General features: G+C 44.8%; 1 protein-coding gene across 1 annotated transcript in view; it reads right to left on the minus strand.

Moving 5' to 3' along the window:
- Slc3a1 (solute carrier family 3 member 1) overlaps positions 1–19,809 on the minus strand; it is a 32,275-nt gene that overhangs the window by 2,314 nt on the left and 10,152 nt on the right. Inside the window, exons 5-9 of the mRNA XM_028765104.1 lie at positions 11,085–11,204; positions 10,077–10,201; positions 7,623–7,818; positions 1,939–2,106; positions 855–971 (exon numbers count right to left, since the gene is read on the minus strand). Of these exons, the coding sequence (XP_028620937.1) occupies positions 855–971; positions 1,939–2,106; positions 7,623–7,818; positions 10,077–10,201; positions 11,085–11,204 (726 nt within the window). The remainder of the gene's footprint in view (positions 1–854; positions 972–1,938; positions 2,107–7,622; positions 7,819–10,076; positions 10,202–11,084; positions 11,205–19,809) is intronic.

Consider the following 19,809-nt stretch of genomic DNA (forward strand, 5'->3'; position numbering starts at 1 on the left):
AGTCCTTGAGAGCTACATCTTAGTCCCATGATCTAATGATCTAGCTTTCTGTTGGACAGACACAGAGTCATTTCTAATACTTCTCTTGCAAACAGTACCATAGACAAGACTTTGTATATGTATCATTTGCACATATGTGAATATTCATAGATACAGATATGTAAGAGTAAAACTACTAAATCAAAAAGTATAAACATTCTTTTGATAGCTAAATTGCAAGTTTCCTTCCATTACAGTGGCCTACAGTATTGTTAATTATCTGTGTCAGTCCTTTTAGCTATTTCTCATATCTGGATTTTGTCTTATCTAATCTGAACACTTTAATCTTTTAACATGAATTCAACCCATTTGCTTATGTCACTACCTTGTTTCAGCATCTCCCTGAAGCCTGGTTTTATCTTTTATTTATAATCATATTATTCTTTTGTTTAGATTTCTCCTTAAGAGACTTCTACCAGATCAATTGGTATGCAGTCCCCACCCGGTATTGTTTTAGAAGGTACACATTAATGCCTCCTAGTCCTTTAAGACTTCGTATTGGTTCCAGGGAAAGGGTTGATAGGCTTTCTGTAAAGACTTCTGAAGGATTCCCGTCATAACTGGGAACTCTCAGGCACAGACTTTTTAGTGAAGAACTAAATACTATGAATGGTTTTCATGGGGCACTAGCATACCAGGTCGGGTTCCACCAAAAACATGGCTTACAAAACTCCTTACAAATTGAAAACTGCAAGACAGATCTGTGGTAGATTCTAAGAGTGTCAGTCAAGGTTTCCCACATGCCCAGGATGTTTAACCCAGGTGAAAACCCGTTCCTTGTTCTAAATCCATGTGACCATTTCCTCCATACTTACAGCCACATTGACAGTATGGTAGTCAGAGTTTGTGGGTAGCCAGGTGTGGTTGGCTTCAGTAAACCCAGCGTTTGAACTATTGTCCCACTGCATTGGTGACTTGGAGAGAAGGGCATTCTATTTTGAAAGACCAGAAAGAAAGCAAGGATCGAGTTATTACAAGAAATTCATCTGGGCCCTTTCTAGCTACTTCTTGGCTGCCCCTTCAGTTCTGAGCTGATGTTAGCACTCCCTGCATTCATGATGAAAGAGCCTCAACATACACAGATAGGTCAGCATAGTGCTTCCAGTTCAAAAATAGCCAGTAATCTCTATGGTTGGAAATACACGTTTCCAAACTGAACTCTCATGTGTTTGGAATCTACTGCTTTTTTCAAATAAAGAGAAGATTTTAGAATATTCCACTAGCAATTTATGACAGGAGGATTGGTTTATCATTTATCATTTTATTTTATCCTGTGAATTTAGATTATTCCACTAGCAATTTATGACAGGAAGATGGGTTTATCATTTTCATGTATCCTGTGATAAACTGATGTCAGAGTAAAGAACACTGTCAGACTAAGCTGACCATGGCCTCTGCCTGCCCCTGTACCCACTCTGATCTTTGTGTATGAACACCCCACACAGTGAGCTGCCAGCAGGAAAAGTTTAAATTAGCCAAGTATTAAGGAAAGTGAACTGCATAAATTAAAAGGTCAGGATGTCATCTACCCAGCAACTCGATGTGAGAGCCACATCTCCAAACAAAAACACAGCCACACAACAGTACAGAACGAGGCGGTGCTGTAACTAACAGGTCAGAAACCAGAGCTGAGTCCATCCGTATTTCAGGGAGAGAACAATGAATAAGATACAAGGAAAGTCGCTGGTTCTCTCAGAACCTGCAAGGTCCTTGGTTCTGTCCAAGAAGCTCAGTTGTGTGGTTTAGAGGTGGCACTTCAGTGAGCTCCTTGACCACCAAGAAAGCAGATAACCCTTACTCTCAACAGTGGAAAACCATGGCCAGGACATTCAATGGGAATAGCCCTGCCAAGTTGGCAGTGCAGCGTTGGCCCACAGCTTCAAAGTGCATCGTACTTACAATGTCATAGCTCTCGTTGAAATCTGTAACGGAGATGTCTCCCATCCCTATTTCTTCTCCATAGTAAGTTATGGGTGTCCCTGGGAGTGTGAACAGAAGCATGTTCATGGCGTTGACATACTCGTTCCCTACTCGAGAAGTCAGCCGACGAGTCTCTGGTCCGCCAATCTGAAAGGCAAATAGTTTTAAGGGCACACCTCTACACATGATTCCATGAAAGAATTATACCCTGCTTGAAATGGCAAGTCCCCCAGGCTGAAGGTCACTGCAAAACAAATGCTGCTATCAGGAAGCCCAGAGGTGGGTCCTCAGCCCACCACCTGCTGTGTAACTGACCTTGTGCTAGCCTGGCTGCTGTGCTGGCTAGTATTATGTCAACATGACACAAGCTGATATCATCCGAGAGGAAGGAACCTCAATTGAGAAAATGTCCCCGTAAGATTGGGCTGCATGTGAGCCTATACGGCATTTTCTAATTGGTGGCTGATGTGTGGTGGCACAGCCCACTGCGCACCCACAGTGCCATTCCTGGACTGGTGGTCCTAAATTCTGTAAGGAAGCAGAGCTACAAAGTGCTTGTGCGCCCCTTTAATCACAAAACTTGGGAGGGAGGTGGATCTCTGTGAGTTTGAGGCCAGCCTGATCTACAGAGCAAGTTCTAAGACAGCCAGGACTCAAAGAGAAGAGAGAGGGAGGGAGGGAAGGAGGGAAGAAGGGAGGGAGGGAGAGAGAGAGAGAGAGAGAGAGAGAGAGAGAGAGAGAGAGAACGAACTAGGATAAAAGATGGGACATCTACTGTGTATTGTTCTTGTTGAAGCAAAGCGGTAGCCATTTGGTCCATGCCCGCCAGTTATTACATTGTTACTAACACAGAAAAATAACTTGACTCAGAGCTGGGTCAAGCTGACCACATACCCTGTTATGTCCCGAGGTTTGTTCTTCCTGGATATTCCACAACCATAAGCTCCACTAAGGACCCATCAGAATAAAGGCCAGCTAGAACTGTTCTGTCTAGCTAGCCGAAATAGCTTGAGCTGACCACTGCACCTGAACATGAGCTCATGGTAGGTTTTGCCTATAGAAACTGGCCCTAAGAAATAGTCATGGTCATAATCATTTCCCAAGTCTGGTCTGTCACCTTAATTGATCAATCTTGGGGTGTGCGTTCAATAAACTATGCTCGTTTGACTAAAACTATGCTCGCTTGACTGAGACTGGAATCTGAGTGGTTGGTGCGGCAATTCCCAGATTCAAAATTCAACAATTTTGACATTCTAACTATCCAAAACCAGTTTCTAGAGGCAAATTGGGAACCCAAGGAGAGAGCTCGGGCAGTAAAGTACTGGCTGCATTGTTGTGAGCCCTGAATTTGATCCCAGTATCCATACAAAATGGCAGCTTTGGCAGCACACCCTAGTAACCCCATCACTGGGGAGGTGAGGGAGATGGGCAGATCCCTGGGCACTGGCCAGACAACCCAGCCTAATTGGAGAGCCTCAGGGCCTAGAGAGAGATCTTCTCAAAAAATAAAGGTAGACAGGCCCTAAGGAGTAACAGCCAAGACTGACTCTGCTCCTTGTACATACATATGCACAAATACACACATACATACATGCATGTACGAACATGCACACACATACAGGAATGTGCACACACACCAAAACAAAACGTAAGTTAGTTCTTACAAAGAAATTTACAAAAACGGGCATGGTAAGTTGTGCTTGTAATCCCAAGGCATAAGAGCCAGCTAGGGAGGTCGCGAATTTATGATCAGTATAGGCTACATAACAAGTCTCAAAAAAAAAGTGCATAGTCGAAGCTGGAATTTTCTAATGTATTCTGTAACTATGTATGATTTCCACATGGTAAATGCTCCAGTTACATATCTGAACATGTGCAGCTTACAAAAGCACCTGATGACTCTTCTTCCTACAACCCTGCAGCTGGATCAGCCTCGGCAGACTGAGCACGGCACTTTGATGCTTAAAGAGCACGTTCTTATCCCCTCACACAACAGGGTGCCAACGGCTGTGTCCATTTCACAGATGAAGGAACGTGGAGAAGGGGCAGTATTCAAATTACAGTATGCTGGACACCCAGCCTTTAGATGAAAACATGATAACTACAATCCACAAAAGGAGGCATCTTCCTTTCCCTTAGACGTGCTAAGATTAAACCCCATAACTGGATCTTTGTGAATCATTATAAAGTGATTTTCTAGTTTTATGGCCAGAAAATTCAGTTATCTGTTGTCTTCTTCTCAGTGCTCTTAGCTATGGGGCAAACTGTGACACTAGAGACTGTCAAAATACTTTCTGTCACTGCTAAAACAACATCCTAAAAGCTGTGACATCAGGGGTACAGACAACTGCCAGAATAAGGATCTGAAAACAGCTCTAAAGGCTGGGGTCCTTGGGTTGGTGGTGGAGCGCATGCCCAGTGTACATGAGGACCTGGTTTCAAACTCCAGCACCACCAACAAAATGACTCAATTTATTTTTTAAAAATATCTCCCAAATAAGGAAAATGTCAGCAAAAACTAAAAATCCACATTTTTCGGAGTGCTAAAGGCAATGGTAATGCCACTGGCAACTAACTTATTCAGCAAAGAGCAGTGGGCTTCATAGCAATAGTGTTTTAGCTTTCTATAATTCCTCCTTTAAGTCCATGGTATGCTCCACAAGCCCCAGCTAAAAACAGAAGTGTAACAGCCATGGGCAGGGAGGCATGGCTTTAACTGTCAGTGGATGCTGCATTGTCTGGGACCTGCTACTGTGCAAACTCTGCTGCAGCTCACTTGCGCTTGAGTGTTTATTTAACCTAACTCAGGATTAACTATGCAAACAGCTAGAGCCTCATTTCTCATAACATTTGTGACAACACTTTGCCTTTGTATGGCCATGACATTATACCAGCTGAGGGTAAACTAAGACCCAGAAGAACCAGAAGAAACACTTTGGAAATGAGTGTCCCAAGACTCTGAAGTTCCCCAGCTGTCCCGGGAAGGCCTGAGAAGGTTCAGTCTAATCTTTCATCTCAGCTGACTTAAGGATCAGCATAAGTAGAAACTGAAGACTAAGACAGAGTTGTGAGGTTAGTGCTGGAAGTTTGTCCCTGCAGACAAAGAGCCCCTCAGCAGTGGGAGGGAAAGCATCAGGGCCAGGCATCTAAAGAATCTCCGCAAGGAAGAGTAATGGCTCAATGGCTAAAGGCAAATACCAGAATTTAGTTGTCAAGTTCCACATGAAGCAGTTCCGTCTACCTGAAACTTCACCTTTGTGGCATCCAGCATCCTCCTTGGCCTCCACAGACACTGGACTCAGGCTCACACACACACCAGACATGCACACATACACAGAAATTTAAAAATCAAAAGAAAAATGAAGTCTTTTTTTAAAAAAGTATCTCCAGTTATTAATTTACAAAGCAGAGACTTCCCTGGCCACACAAAACAAAGGACACAAACTTTATAGAACCCGTCAAAGAGACAACAGACACTACACAAAAGAAAATATCATTTCTAGAGTTATCCTATTATACTACTATATTATATACTATAGTTTATATTAAAATAACCAGGTCTCCACAAAAAAAAATTGGAAGACATACAAAGTAATAAAAATATGGTCATAACATAAATATGGGAAAGTTGATAGAAAACATTGCTAAGATTTAAAAAACCTAATCTAAATTAAAAAAACAAAACAAACAAAAAAAGACCACCTTTAATCCCAGAAGAAGGTATATCTCTGTGAGTTCAAGTCCAGCCTGGACTACATAGAGAAACCCTGTCTTTAAAAAAAAAAGAAAAAAAACAGAAAGGAAGGAGAGAAAGAGAGAGAGAGAAAGAGAGAGAGAGAGAGAGAGAGAGAGAGAGAGAGAGAGAGAAGTATAGGGCTGGAGAAATGGCTCAGTGGTTAAGAGCACTAACTGCTTAAGTTCAATTCCCAGCAACCATATGGTGGATCATAACCATCTGCAGTAGGGTCTGATGCCCTCTTTTGGTGTGTCTGAAGAGAGCAATGGTGAATACATAAAACAATAAAAAAAAAAGTATATAAAAAAACTGAACTATAAGACTGCTATTGTCTTTAGTTTTATATGTAAAATTTATAAATGTCATGAAAAACACTTAGGCTTACTAAACAAAGCCTTTAAATCATATGTGTGTGTGATGTATATGTGTATGTGTCCTGTGTGTGTGTGTATTCTAAGTATGTGTGATATACATATGTCCTAAATATGTGCCCTATATATACGTTCTATAAATATTTCCAAATAACTTAAGCTGTATCTTAAGAACTGCAGGCATGAGAATCACGCGTCACACACACCAATACGGACAATCATGAAAAGAAGTCAGTAGGATGTTTGGAGTTGAAAAGTACAACGATAGAAATTGAAATTTCCCTAAGAAGGGAAGGGACTGGAGGGGGGGGGGGGAGGGGAGGACACCACGAGGGGGGGGGGGGGGGGGCGGGGGGGGGGGGGGAGGGCAAGGGAGGGGAGGGGAGAGGAGAGGAGAGGAAGAGGGAAAAAAGAATGAGTTAAAAGAAAGAAAGGAAGAAAGAAAAGAAACAAAGAAGATGAATTTTTTTTTTTAGAAGATGAATTTTGTAGTGAAGACTGTAGATGTGTAAATGCAGTGCGTGGAAGGGCACGGCGTCTCCAGCCGTGGCGGTGAGGACAGGAAACTGCTGTAGTGGGCAGGAATGTCCTTCACACTCAGCTCTTACTTGCTGATGTCCAGGGAAAGTCCCACACCTGCCGGCTCTACTCCCAGAAGAGCCTCCCGCCCAGTTTCTACTTCTGTATCATATTGTAATGTGTGCCCTTCCTGTGTGCAGACACTGGCGCTCACCAGGACTCCAGATGCCTACAGGGTTCCATACAGATACACTATCGTTTCCCAGCCTAGGAGCACAGGCTGTGTGTAGGAGGGAAGAGTCTTCTGGAATCTCTGTGCTTCACATGCCCCCTCCATGGTACACTATGGCACAAAAGCTACCACACTGGAAACCTTTCATCACTGGGATCATGAACTGTGGAATAGGGATAGAATTACGGCTCGATAGCTATCCCCAGCCAAGTTCAGTGGAGTTCTAATAGTCATTAAGTATTGATCGCATTGTGTGGATAGTGTCAACTCCTTCATTTTAAGAGCCCTGTGTTGGACAGTTTCATGTCAACTGGCACAAGCTAAAGTCATCTGATAGGAGGGAGCCTCAATTGAGAAAATGCCACCCTAAGGCCAGGCTGTAGGCAAGCCTGTAGGTCATTTCCTAATTAATGATTGATAGAGGAAGTCCCAACCTTTTATGTGTGGGTGGTGCCATCCCTGGGCTGGTGGTCCATAGGCAGCAACCCAGTAAACAGCACTCCTCCATGGCCTCTGCATCATCTCCTGCTTCCAGGGTCCTGCCTTGTCTGAGTTCCTGCTCTGACTTCCTTCAGTGATGGACTACAGGATGGAAGGAAGTCTAAACCAAATTTCCTCCTTTTTTTCCCAATTTGCCTTTTGGTTCCTGGTGTTTCGTCACAGCAATGGAAATGCTAACTAAGACAAGCCTAGTCAGAAGCTAGGGCAGACTTAACCACCAACACTGAGAAAGGTCACTTAGGGACCGAGGTGCACAGTCAGGGTAGAGGTGACTGTCCAGGAAGTGCTGTCCATGAAGGCTTACCATCCAGTTGGGCCACTTTCCTTCGGGCATGTTTTCCATCCAGGATGTGATAACTTCATATACAGTATGCCCAGAAAGAGTGTCCAGTGTGGTGAAGTACTTGTTGAAAGGAAAGTCAGCTTCCTGGATAAACGGCAAGCCATAGTACATCATGGTCTTCTCCATGCTCTCGCCTGAGGCTTCGGTCCCCAGAAACCTAGAAGAGTTGGCAAACTTTGCTGTCTTCAGCTGCCGACAAAAGAGTGGGAACAACTCAGCAGCCACTTAGAACTTGACCTGGATAAAATGTGGGGGCCCCTCACAGATCAGCGCAGTCTCAGACCTCATCGGAGATTAGCTGCTTTGTACAGCAGCAGTTAGCACAGAAACTAGAGGTCAAAGTTCAGAGATCCAGTGTTTGCAGAGGTTCAGCCACATAGGGGACATCTATGTCATACCTCTCTGCAAGGCTCAGTGGCTGTCACAGAAGAGGGGACAGAAAGATTGGAAGAGGCAGAAGTCCTGGAGGACTGAGGTGAGACAGCACCTTCTGGATACAACAGCTGCACGTACAGTCTCAGAGCAGCTATGGTGCTGACACAGGAGGGAACCAGTCAACATTCTAACATGGACAGGAAAGAATCCATCATGAACCCACATACCCCTAGCTGAGAAGGCACTGACAGATGATGGCTGGTAGAAGCAGGAGAGTCCATTCTCTTTAAGGGTGTGGCTCCTGGTAGGCTGACCACACCCCAGCAGATGCTCCCACATGCATGGGTGGATATGAGCAGCATACATTGGACTCAGTGCATTATTTTTTAAGAGGACATAACGTTGGGATGGGGTGGGGTATGGAGAGTAGCTCTGGGGGAGTTAAAAGGAAGAGTGACGTTGAATATAATCAAAATTATATATATAATTGTATGCATGTATGAAATTCTCAAAGAATTCATAAAAATATTTTTAGAAAGGGAGTCACATGCATAATTAGCTAGGGCTCTCCAGGGAGCAGCACACAAACGCAGAATCTAGAGAAGCTCAAGAACAATACTGCTGTCTGCTTTCAACACCTGACTAAGACTTAAGACCTTTGGACATTTTCATGGATCCACTTAGAATTCCCAGCCTATAGCCTTCAGTAACAAGGCTTCCCCTTGTTATCAACTCGAACTCTGAAAAACACTTAGGAGGACAGGGTCACCTGAAATGTCCCTCTCAGTGCTGCACTCACTGGCTGAGGTGGCACACTTCTCAAGACAGTCTTTCTGTGTTGCCCTGGCTGTCCTGGAACCCTCTCTGTAGACCAGGTTGGCTTCAGTCTCAGAGAGATCTGCCAGCCTCTGCCTCCTGGAGCACCACAGTCAGCTATTACTCCCAGAATCCAGTGCCTTCTCCAAGGGGAGAGGGCTCTTAGTTGCTCTCACCAAGTCTGTCAGGTTAGCTACCTAGTGATACAAGGTGAATACCCTTTATCCAGGATTCTTTTTTTTTTTTTTTTTTTTTTTTTTTTTTTTTTTTTTTTTTTGGTTTTTCGAGACAGGGTTTCTCTGTATAGCCCGGGCTGTCCTGGAGCTCACTCTGTAGACCAGGCTGGCCTCGAACTCAGAAATTCGCCTGCCTCTGCCTCCCAAGTGCTGGGATTAAAGGCGTGCGCCACCACCGCCCGGCCTTTATCCAGGATTCTTAAGACCAGATATATCTCAAATAATTCTGTAAGATTTTTATCTTCTTAGAATAGCTCTATAGAGCTTTAACTGGCTCAGACTTCCTCAAAATGGCCCCAGAACCTTTAGATTTTCACACTGTGGATTCTTAACTTCTAACTTCACAGTTTCTTACATGCCAGACACTACTGTAAGTTATTTACATACATCGTCTCACCTGGTCTCACGGCAGTCCTCTGAAGCTTGTTGCCATCACTCCTCTGTTTATGAGAAACCCCATTGCTGCTAACAGACAACCCCAAGCTACAGAGCAGGACCCCACCTCAGCACCTTGATCTCACAGCTGTGCTAACCACTGGGATCTGTCAATAGTTCAGTTGGAATATTTGAGGCCACACTATCCAAATGACATCATCTTAGCAATAATGATGAAAATAACAGCTCATGGGGCTGGAGAAATGGCTCAGCAGTTACAAATCCGAAGTGCTCTTGAAGAGGGCCCAAGTTCATGTCCCAGCACCCATACCAGCTGACACAATACCTGTAACTCCTCCTTCAGGAGCTCAGCACTCTCTTCTCTACTATGAAGGCACTGCACTCACATGTACAAAACTCACACAAAGATAGAGAGAGATGGAGAACTACAAGGTTACTCTAGGACCTCCATGTGCACACTAGGGCACATATGCCCTTATACACACATTATGTACACACACACACACACACACACACACACAAAACCAACAATAGTAAAATCCAATTATACTTATGCAGGTCTTTTTAGAATATAACTTGGGCCTATGGTTACCGGTATCTGCCAGGCTCCCTGCTGTATTGGTTCATGGTCTGCCGGAAGTCCCGGACAATGTCATGCATTCCCACCTGAGTAGTGGTGAAGTCGTGGTACAGCTCTGAGTAGCGAGTCACTGTGTCCTTGGGAGAGCAGGACGGCATGATATTAGCATCATTTCACACCCACCAGGGCTCCATGTCTTGCAGGACAACTCCCAAGAGGCTTGTGAGTGACTGATACCCACAATCCTTATTAGTACATTAGTTCTTATAATGATAACTTAAAAAAAAATTAGTGAACAGGGTCAGGAGGGATGACTCAGCAGTTAAGAGCATTGACTGCTCATCCAGAGGACCCAGGTTCAATTCCCAATACCCACATGGCAGCTCACTACTGTCTGTAATTCCAAGATCTGACACCCTCATCACATACATGCAGGCTAAAACACCGGTGGGCAGAAAATAAAGATAAATAAGTTTTTTTTTTAAAAAAATATAGTAAGCAGTAATTGTTTCTCTATTACTCATTTTAGCAAACAAAATTTTACCAAATACCAAAACTTTAATTACAAAATTCCTGTAAATATAACTGAGTCAATGCTTCAGACATTCTTGATGAAGGCATCTCTTACAAGATGTAGACCAGGGGAAAGAGTCCCAGATGCATGCATTAGAAAGGAAATACTTCAATGTACTTCCTGCAGGTGGGCAAGCTCATCCTTGTAACAGGTGTCTTAGACTAAAACAGAGAACACAGGGCTGGTGAGACTGCTCAGGGGTAGACTGCTCACTGCTCTTGCAGAGGACATGCTAGTTCCTGGTACCCAGTTAGCCTCAGGGGGATCCCACACCCTCTTCTAACTTCTATGGACACCTGCACTCATATACATAGACCCCCACACAGACAAACACATATATGCATAATTGTTAGATAACAAAATTTTAAAAATTTAAAACCAGAAAACACTCTGATAACATTTTCAGATAAGGCAAAGGAAAGCAAAAGTTTAAAATAAGACTTTACCGGAATTTGGGATGTATTTACTTGGATTTCATTCCTCAGATTCTTTGCTTCCAGAAGAAATTTAACTGCATCGAAACTAAACCCGTCAACGCCCTTTGAGAGCCAGAACTTTATTATTTCCTGAACATGAAGAAGCAAAACACTTTGTCACATATTGTTTGTAGTTACAAATTATAGCTGGGAGGGACATTAACAGAGGAACCATCAGAAGGCAGGTAGTTCCACAAACAAAACACATGTTATCACACACAGACCCTCACAGTCCAATTCCATAATTGGTTCTCTCGATACCAGATGCTGGCTCTTCGATAGAACATTCCAGGCAGAGACCAGCAGAGGATTCGGTCAGATTTCCTGGGCAATTGAAAAAAAAAGGAGGGGGGAGTGAAGGGAGAGGGATAGCATAGCCTACTCAAAGAAGTTGGACTTGTCATATCTAGCTTTATGATCAAGGGGGAAACCTTGGAACTGGGAAGGGTGGGTGGAAAGTTCTGGAAGGTTTCAAGAAGAACATAAAGTTGACAGAAGGCTAGCTATTCCACACCTAGATACACACCCAAAAGAAATGAAGCCATATATCAAAACAAGACCTTGAATATTCATGGTAGCAGGGCTGCTAAGAGACACTACCCTGGTGGTCATTCCATCATATGATGAACATTACCTGGCCACAGAGAAGAAGGACGGATTGGTGCATGCTGGGACATACACAAATCTTAGAAGCATTTTGCTAAATACAAGGAAAAAGTATTGAATAATTTCCTCTATGCAAAATGTCCACAATAGACAAATCCACACTGAGAGAAAGGGAGACTGGTTAAAGATGACGTGACAGGGTGGAAAATGGAGGCAAAGGTAGACAAAGCTTCTTTGCACAAGAGCAAGTCCAAACAATGAAGAAGGTTAGTGTGCGCTCTGACTTCACTGAGTCTACAGACCACGAAGATGCAGAGAGCGGGCATGAGCGGGGGTGTGTGTGTGTGTGTGTATGTGTGTGTATGTATGTGTGTGTGTGTATAGGGGGTTGGCTGGTGCTTGGGTAGGGAACTCAACAGAGAGACACCACAGACACAGACACCAAACCTGTTGGGCACACAAAGGACGCTGGCTTGTGGAAAGGGCTCTCAGAAGGTTCTGGACCAACTCACTAGGACTAAGCCTAAGCTTAAGACGACACTCCTGCTGTGATCCTTCCTCCACTGGAGCCTCTTCACCTCCACTTCCTTTTGTACTCTTAATGTCTAAGAAACCCCCAATTTTTACAAGTATCAGATGCCACACCACCCAAGTGGAGCCCCAAGTGGTGCTTTGTCTTACAAACATGAACATTGGTTGAGTCAGAGCACAAACACCCATAAAGCACACAGCAATTTCTGACAAGGTATGGGCGAGCATCATCCTGCTTTGATTTTCTAAAAACTACTGACTTTCTTCCTAGGCCCCTCATTCTCTTCAGAATCTCAGCATTGATAAATAGTAACCAGTAAGGAAGGAAAACTATGGGCTGGAGAGAAGGCTCAGAAGAACATGTACCACTCTTGCCAAAAGCGGAGTGGGGTTTCCAGCGCCATGTCAGACAGCCTGTAACTCCAGCTCCAAAGGATCTGATGCCTCTTGGCCTTCAGAGGCACCTGCCCTCACATGCATAAACCCACATACAGACACATAGAGGCATAAGAAAACATAAAAATAAATTTAAAAACAAAACGAAACAGAATGAGAGATGAGTGTCCTGGATCCCTGGCTGCATCCTCCTGCTTTGTTACTTTGTTTCTAAGTGAGTTTGTTTGAGGTGCTGGAGATGAAGGCCAGGACTCTAGGGATGCTAGGAAAGTGCTTGAACCCCACACCCAGCAGGGAAGAGACATTTTACACGCTGAAGTATTAACCTGTAGAATCCAAAGTTTGCTCTTAAGAAGTTTGCTCTTCCCTTCTGTTCCTCATTCTCATTCTCTCAACTAGACGAGCCAAGGGCTCGATTTTAATTCTTAACCTCCTGGCACTCAGACTGAGCTCCTCCGGTTTTATATCCAATCTTCCAGTATTGGGTGTAAAAATGGGCACGGTGCCTGGTTCCATCTGGTTGTGGTGACCCAGACTTGGGGACTCTGGGGACAGTACGCTGTGTCCTTTTTCTCCTCTAGCTAACATGATACCACACTGTCCTGGTTTTCCACTGGGCACTGGTTTTCCTCTTCTCTGCTAAAACAACACCACTCTGAGCGACTGAGCCAGCATTCACAATGCCCAAATCAAGGATGCTGCTGTCTGCTAATTTAGTTTACTGTTTGGCTGGCTGCTTGGCTTGGGGAACAGGGTCTCTCTCGCTCTGTGTCTCAGGCTCACCTAGCTAACCTTGAAGGCCTTTCTCTTTTCCTTTCATTTCCTTTTCTTTCTTTTTTTCTTATGATGGCTGAAGTGGGCTCATTTACCTAAATAGTCCAATTTGGGAAACACTGGTTCTGCTCCTTTTTTTAAGGGGTATTTATGTATTTTATGTCTATGGGTGTTTTGTCTGCATGTATGTATGTCATGCACCAGATCCCATGGAACTACAGATGGTTGTGAGCCGCCATGTGGATGCTGGGAATTGAACTCTCTAGAAGAGCAGACAGTGCTCCTAACCACTGAGCCACCTCTCCAGCCCTGTGGCTCTGCTCTTATGTCTAATGACACATAACATGTCTTCTTAAAATGACACTAGCCTTGGGAATCTGTCCCAGTAAGGAATGACAAAATAGATGTTTCACACGTACAGGAAAAAACAATACCCCCTGCTTACAGGCAATAGAACAAAAAGCTTCCTCCCTACTGCTGCCCAGAAATATAGAAAACAAATATCTTCTGACTCCTCAGGGAGCAAGAATATCGGGTTCCAGAAGCAGTGCAGTGGCTCTGCAGTCCAGCTACCTACACTATAGCGTCTACAAGACTCAGGCAAACCTTCATCATTGAAAGAGCACCCGCTTTTCAGGAGCTCTGCCAGAGCCAATGGGATATGTCCAGCAGTCCATGAGCCTGAGTCAGTAAACGCACCTTCTCTGCAGTGTGAAGACTGGTGACCACGCGCTACTTAGCCCTTCAAACCTCGCTTGGTTTGTGTCCCTTCCACAGACCTCTAAGATCCATCTTTGCAATTGATCATCTATTTATTTCCCAATATCATTGTATTGATCATCTTAAAAGGTATATACATATAAACCCTGTCCTAAATGCTTTAAAGAGATTACCTCATTTAACCTTCAAGTCCCATGAGCAATGCACCATTGTTGTTCCTAATTTATGAGTGAGGGAGCAGCTGAGGGAGTGGAGTACCGGGCCAAGGTCCTAAGCTCAGTCAGTGCTGGAGCTAGAACTGGAGTCATGTGCAACCCTTCCCTGTTGGCAACATCAGCTTCCTTCTTTATATTGTACTTTGTTTGTTATTATGGGGAGGGCATGCATTCTACAACATGCAAGTGGAGGCCAGAGGACAACTTTGTGGAGATGCTTCTTTCTTTTCATCCTTATACAGGTTCTGAGGATAGAACTCAGGCGATGGAGTTTCCTGATAAGTGCTTCTACCCTCTTAGACAGCTCATCAGAGCTGGGCGGTGGTGACACACGCCTTTAATCCCGGCACTTGGGAGGCAGAGGCAGGCGGATTTCTGAGTTCGAGGCCAGCCTGATCTACAGAGTGAGTTCCAGGACAGCCTGGACTATAAGAGAAACCCTGTCTCGAAAAACCAAAAATAAAAAACAAAAAAAAAAAGACAGCTCATCAGTGTGTTTGGGGTCAGGGGGGAGTGTTCAAGACAGGGTTTCTTTGTGTAGCTCTGGCTGTTCTAGAACTTGCTCTGTAGACCATGTTGGTCTTGAACTCACAGAGATCCAGCTGACCCTGCCTTCTGAGTCTTGGGATCAAAGGCACATGACTCTACTGCCTGGCTTTTTTTTTTTTCCAGTTAGAGAGTCTGCCAACAACTAGCCCTCCCCTCCCATGCTAAGACAATCAGCTCCTTATTCCTCTCAGCTGGCCTGCTTCTCTCCACGTTATCTGCCTGGGCTCTGGAGATCCTACTCCTAGGTCAACAAATCCTACGTTTTCACCTTTAGAGCACATGCTTTCCTAGCACCCGTTTATCCACTGGGCACCCGTGTCTCCCAGAGAGCTCCGATGCTGCAGAGTCCACACACACCCTCTCCCTTCTCTTCCTCCATTTGGGAACATGGTAACAACACCTTCCCACCTCAGGGTACAAGTCTGAAACCTGGGTCCTCCTAGACTCTAAGTCCTGGCGAGTTCTCTGACCTCCCCCATCCACTTGTAGGCTTCCAGGATCACTGTGATCTGAATTCTGCCCCACCTTTGCAGGCCCAAGTATCTCAAAATTCCTTTCAAGATCACTGCACTCTGAATTCTGGCCCCAAGCTGCCCTCCTCACACCTCTTCTCTAAAACCAGAGTGATTGTCTAAAATGCAAATCACAAAGCAGTTTGCTATCTGAAGACATTTACGTTTGGGTTCCTGCCAGGACTTTCAGGGCTGCTCGGAACTTGACCCCCGGTCACTTAGTCTGAGTCACATGGCCTTCCGTGTAATCCCATTCCACCCACATAGATTATCCACCGGCACCTCCACAGTACAAGATTCATGCTTTTCCTCTGCTTCCCTCGCCGTCCAATGCTACTTCACTTGTCATTCCAGCCCAACCACTTAACACTAATTGCCTTCTTGCAAGTGTTCAAACCTTACCTGCTCCGTGTCCAGCCTGGGTATCTGTTTGCCCACTTCTTTCTGTCATGACAACCATCACACTATGTTTTCTGTTCTGTTGTCTATCTCTCCTCTGGAATAAAAACACCTTGACAGCTATAACATGTGTCTGTCTCCCACCCACCATCTCTTAGTCCACAACCAGCATCACACACACACACACACACACACACACACACACACACACTCCATCAGAGGAGCACATAAGGAGAATGAAGTGCCTGCCACACAGGAGTGTAGAAATCCTATGGATAAGCCATGGGGCTGGCATTTAAAGCAGGTAGTAAGAGAACTTTTTATTTTTTAATTTAGATGCTTATCTCCGGCAGGCCTGTGCTCACTAGGGTCAGGGCAGAGTCCACACTTGGCTATGAGTTCTAATCTTGAGCTCAGAGTGCCCTTTGGGTTCTCGTCTCCAACTACTAAGAACCATTTCCTCCCCAGGAGCCCCCATTCCGGGGCTCAGGCTTCCTCTCTTACTGGTCCAAGATCATTCTGAGTCCAGACAGAGGCAAGACAACCAGAGTCTCTTGCTAAATGTCCAGGCTGTTCCCCTGGGTCATGCTCTGTTTTCTCATCCATCAAGTGTGGAGGGACTAGAAACCAAAGTATTGGAAGCAGACAAAACACAACTATCTAATGTAAATCACCAGCTCCTCTAGAGCCTTCTAATTTCTCAAGGTGGAAGCACTCAGTACCTGAGTTCAGGCCACAGGCTAAGTCCTGACAGCCAGGAGGAAAGAAAGAGACCAAATAGAGAAGAAAGCAAGTATCCTATGCTGGAAGATACCTGTGTCTGACTGTCATGGCAGCCCGATGTGGGGACAATAGCTGAAAGCTGATGGGAGCCAGGGGAAATCAGGTTCAGGCTCCACAGGTTCACATTGCTATGTGAACAGAAGTCCATCCAGATGCCTCCTCACTGGCAACCATCTAAGCTGCAAATGATTAACCCGCTCAGCTCCCCTGCACAGATAAGTGTTGTGGGTAAGGAACAGGAGGGGCTCAGAAGTGCCCTGTTCCTGGTGCCCTGAATCTCAGCCCCCAACATTTCATATTTATTCCTAATGGTGACTCCTGACTCGCCTTCCAAATAATGTTTAACCTCTGGATAAGGTAGTAATGACCCAGACAGAAGGGCTTTCATTCCGGTGGACTAGTTAGTAAGAATTCTGTTCACAGATCTCACTGCTTGGATGCCTGCAAGAGAACAGCCAAGTTAGTCAAAGAATCATTAATATATCTGCCAGCACCTGTGTCAAAATACACAAGAATTATTTAAACATTTCCAGACAGCCATTGCTGTCAGTAAAGACAGTGAAGGACGAAGAGGCGTCCACCTATTAAACTGACTGGATGACATAGTTATGAGTTTCTAACTGCCAATAAAGAGAAGTGCACAGAGAGAAATGGTGTTCCAACACTGGCCCTGGTCTGTGGTCACAATGGTGAACTCAAGTCCCCAAACCTAGGTCTGAATCCTCGAGACTCTCGATAAGCGCCAGTTCACCTCCTGAAGGCTCATTCTCTGTGATAGCTTCCATGCTTCAACAGAGCTGCTTGTCCCACAGTCAGTGGTGAGTAAGTATGGATGGGGGCAGGGGAGAGGTCAGTGAACTTGGGCAATAGAAGAGAGTCCATAGCACCAATAGTAAAACTACCCCTTAGTCTGCTGACTAAGACTACCTCCTCCCAACGTTACTGACGCAAGGTGCCTGCTTCCAGAACAGACTCCTAAGTGACTCATTGAAACCTCACACATGTGAAATGCTCCTATGCCTAAGGAGTCCACAGGAGCAATGTCTAAAAAGAAACTTGTAATGGGACAAATCTCAGTGGTAAAGGACTTGTCTAGAATGAGAGAAGCTAGAAAGATTTAAGAGACAGAAAAGAGAAAGAAAGAAAGAAAGAAAGAAAGAAAGAAAGAAAGAAAGAAAGAAAGAAAGACAGACAGACAGGAAGGGAGGGGAGGCAGGCAAGGAAGGAAGAACCTTTTCCCTGAAACTATAAAAGACTGTAGAAGTAAATTGGAGAACAACTAAATAAAGAGAAAGGAACACTACATATGAAGATGCGAATACTCAAAATGAGCAACAGATTTCATAGAGACTTTATTAAATGTCAGCAGGCTTCTCTGCACAAGCTGAGACACTGCTACCAAAATTCATATGGGAATGAAAAGAACTCAGGAGAGTCAAGAAATATCTAAAACAAAGTTGGGCTAATGTTTGTTTGTTTGTTTATTAGACAACATCTCACTTTGTAGCCCTGGCTGTCCAGGAACTCACTATATAGACCAAGCTAACCTCACACTCAAAGAGACCCTCCTGCCTCTTCCTCCCTAGCCTTGGGAATAAAGGCATGCACCACCATACATGGCAGAATCATACTTCTTGGTTTCAAAACTTATAACAAAATTTAGCAGACAGCAGCCCTGACATAGAAACTGAAATATAGGAGAATGGAACAGAGTTCCAGAAACAAAGCTGAGTGCTTACGGACAGTTGGTTCTCGCCTGGAACTGCCTACAGCTTTCTGTTCTGTCCTGTCCTCCCCACCAACCTCCCTCCAAGGACTACCGAGCTCCCTTAAATCTCCATGTACTCCACCCACAGCATCCCTGAGAGAGGGAACACAGCCCTGTTTCCTGAGCTGAGAGTAAGGATCCCTCTGGTAGGAGTCCACTGTGGTGGCAATGGGAACTCTCTATCCTAGCACCGCAGAGGGACCTTCAGGGACTGCACCTTGCAGATCTGACCAGCCTACATCGCTTACTTCTGGCTCCCCGCCTCTTACCCTTCGGTGTCGCCAGCTCTCGTGAGGCTGCCAGTTAACATACAGGCCAGAGTTACATTCTAATCTCAAGTAACCAACAGATAGGTTTTAGCACACATATCCCCAGAGTTGTATTACTCATTATCTGATATTTTAAATTGAACTTGGGAATTTTACCTTTCGTCTCCCTGTCTCACTGTCTTTCTGTCTCTGTCTCTTTGTATCTCTTTGTCTCTGTCTGTCTCTCTCTGTGTCTTTGTCTCTCTCTGTCTGTCTCTCTGTGTCTCTGTCTCTGCCTTTCTCTGTGTCTCTGTCTCTTTGTCTCTGTTTCTCTGTGTGTCTCTCTGTGTGTCTCTGTCTCTGCCTTTCTCTGTGTTTCTGCCTTTCTCTGTGTCTCTGTCTCTCTCTGTCTCTGTCTGTCTCTGTGTCTTTGTCTCTGTCTGTCTGTCTGTCTGTCTGTCTGTCTGTCTGTCTGTCTCTGCCTGGACCTCTTATTTGCAGGTTCCATTTCTCTCTTCAGCTCCTTAACTGGGCAGCATCAGTTGCAGGGACTTCCCATTCTATGGAAGAGCTGGTTCTCCCTGGTTTGCAATGTCCCTTCCCTGAGAGAGCATTCAGCATCACCTGAAGTGTCATGCATGCAGTAATGTCATTGTCGCCTTGGCATTCTAGAGACTGTCAAATTTTCAATGTTCAGGACAGGGTCTGGTTCAGAGTGAGCAATAAGGCAGTATTCATAAAGTGAATACAGTGCAATGCACATGGCTTAGCTCACCATATGAAGAAACATGATGTCACTGCCAGCTCTGCTCATAGGCTGAAGATCTGAGACCAGAAAGTCAAAGGGCAGCTAGAGGCTCAAAGCACATGCAAGAACAAGCTCCTGCAGCCTGTTCTCACCAACCTCCCCACAGCAGCCAAAGAGCACCTCCAGTGGAGGTCCCCTCGTTCCCTTACTTACAGTATTCTGAGGTAGATGAAGGAGGGAGCCATTCACTTGACACCTTAATCTGAGAGTTTAATAACATGCGTTGATTTTTGTCTACACAGACTTCCATTCAACATAGAGTAGCTCAAATAACCACTCAGGATCCCACTAATGGAGAAGTCTGTGTCCACACTCACTCAGGATCCCACTAATGGAGACGTCTGTGTGGTTGTTCACACTCACTCAGGATCCCACTAATGGAGAAG

This window comes from Grammomys surdaster, unplaced genomic scaffold, assembly GCF_004785775.1.
Source record: "Grammomys surdaster isolate TR1022 unplaced genomic scaffold, NIH_TR_1.0 149, whole genome shotgun sequence".
Classification (NCBI taxonomy): Eukaryota; Metazoa; Chordata; class Mammalia; order Rodentia; family Muridae; genus Grammomys; species Grammomys surdaster.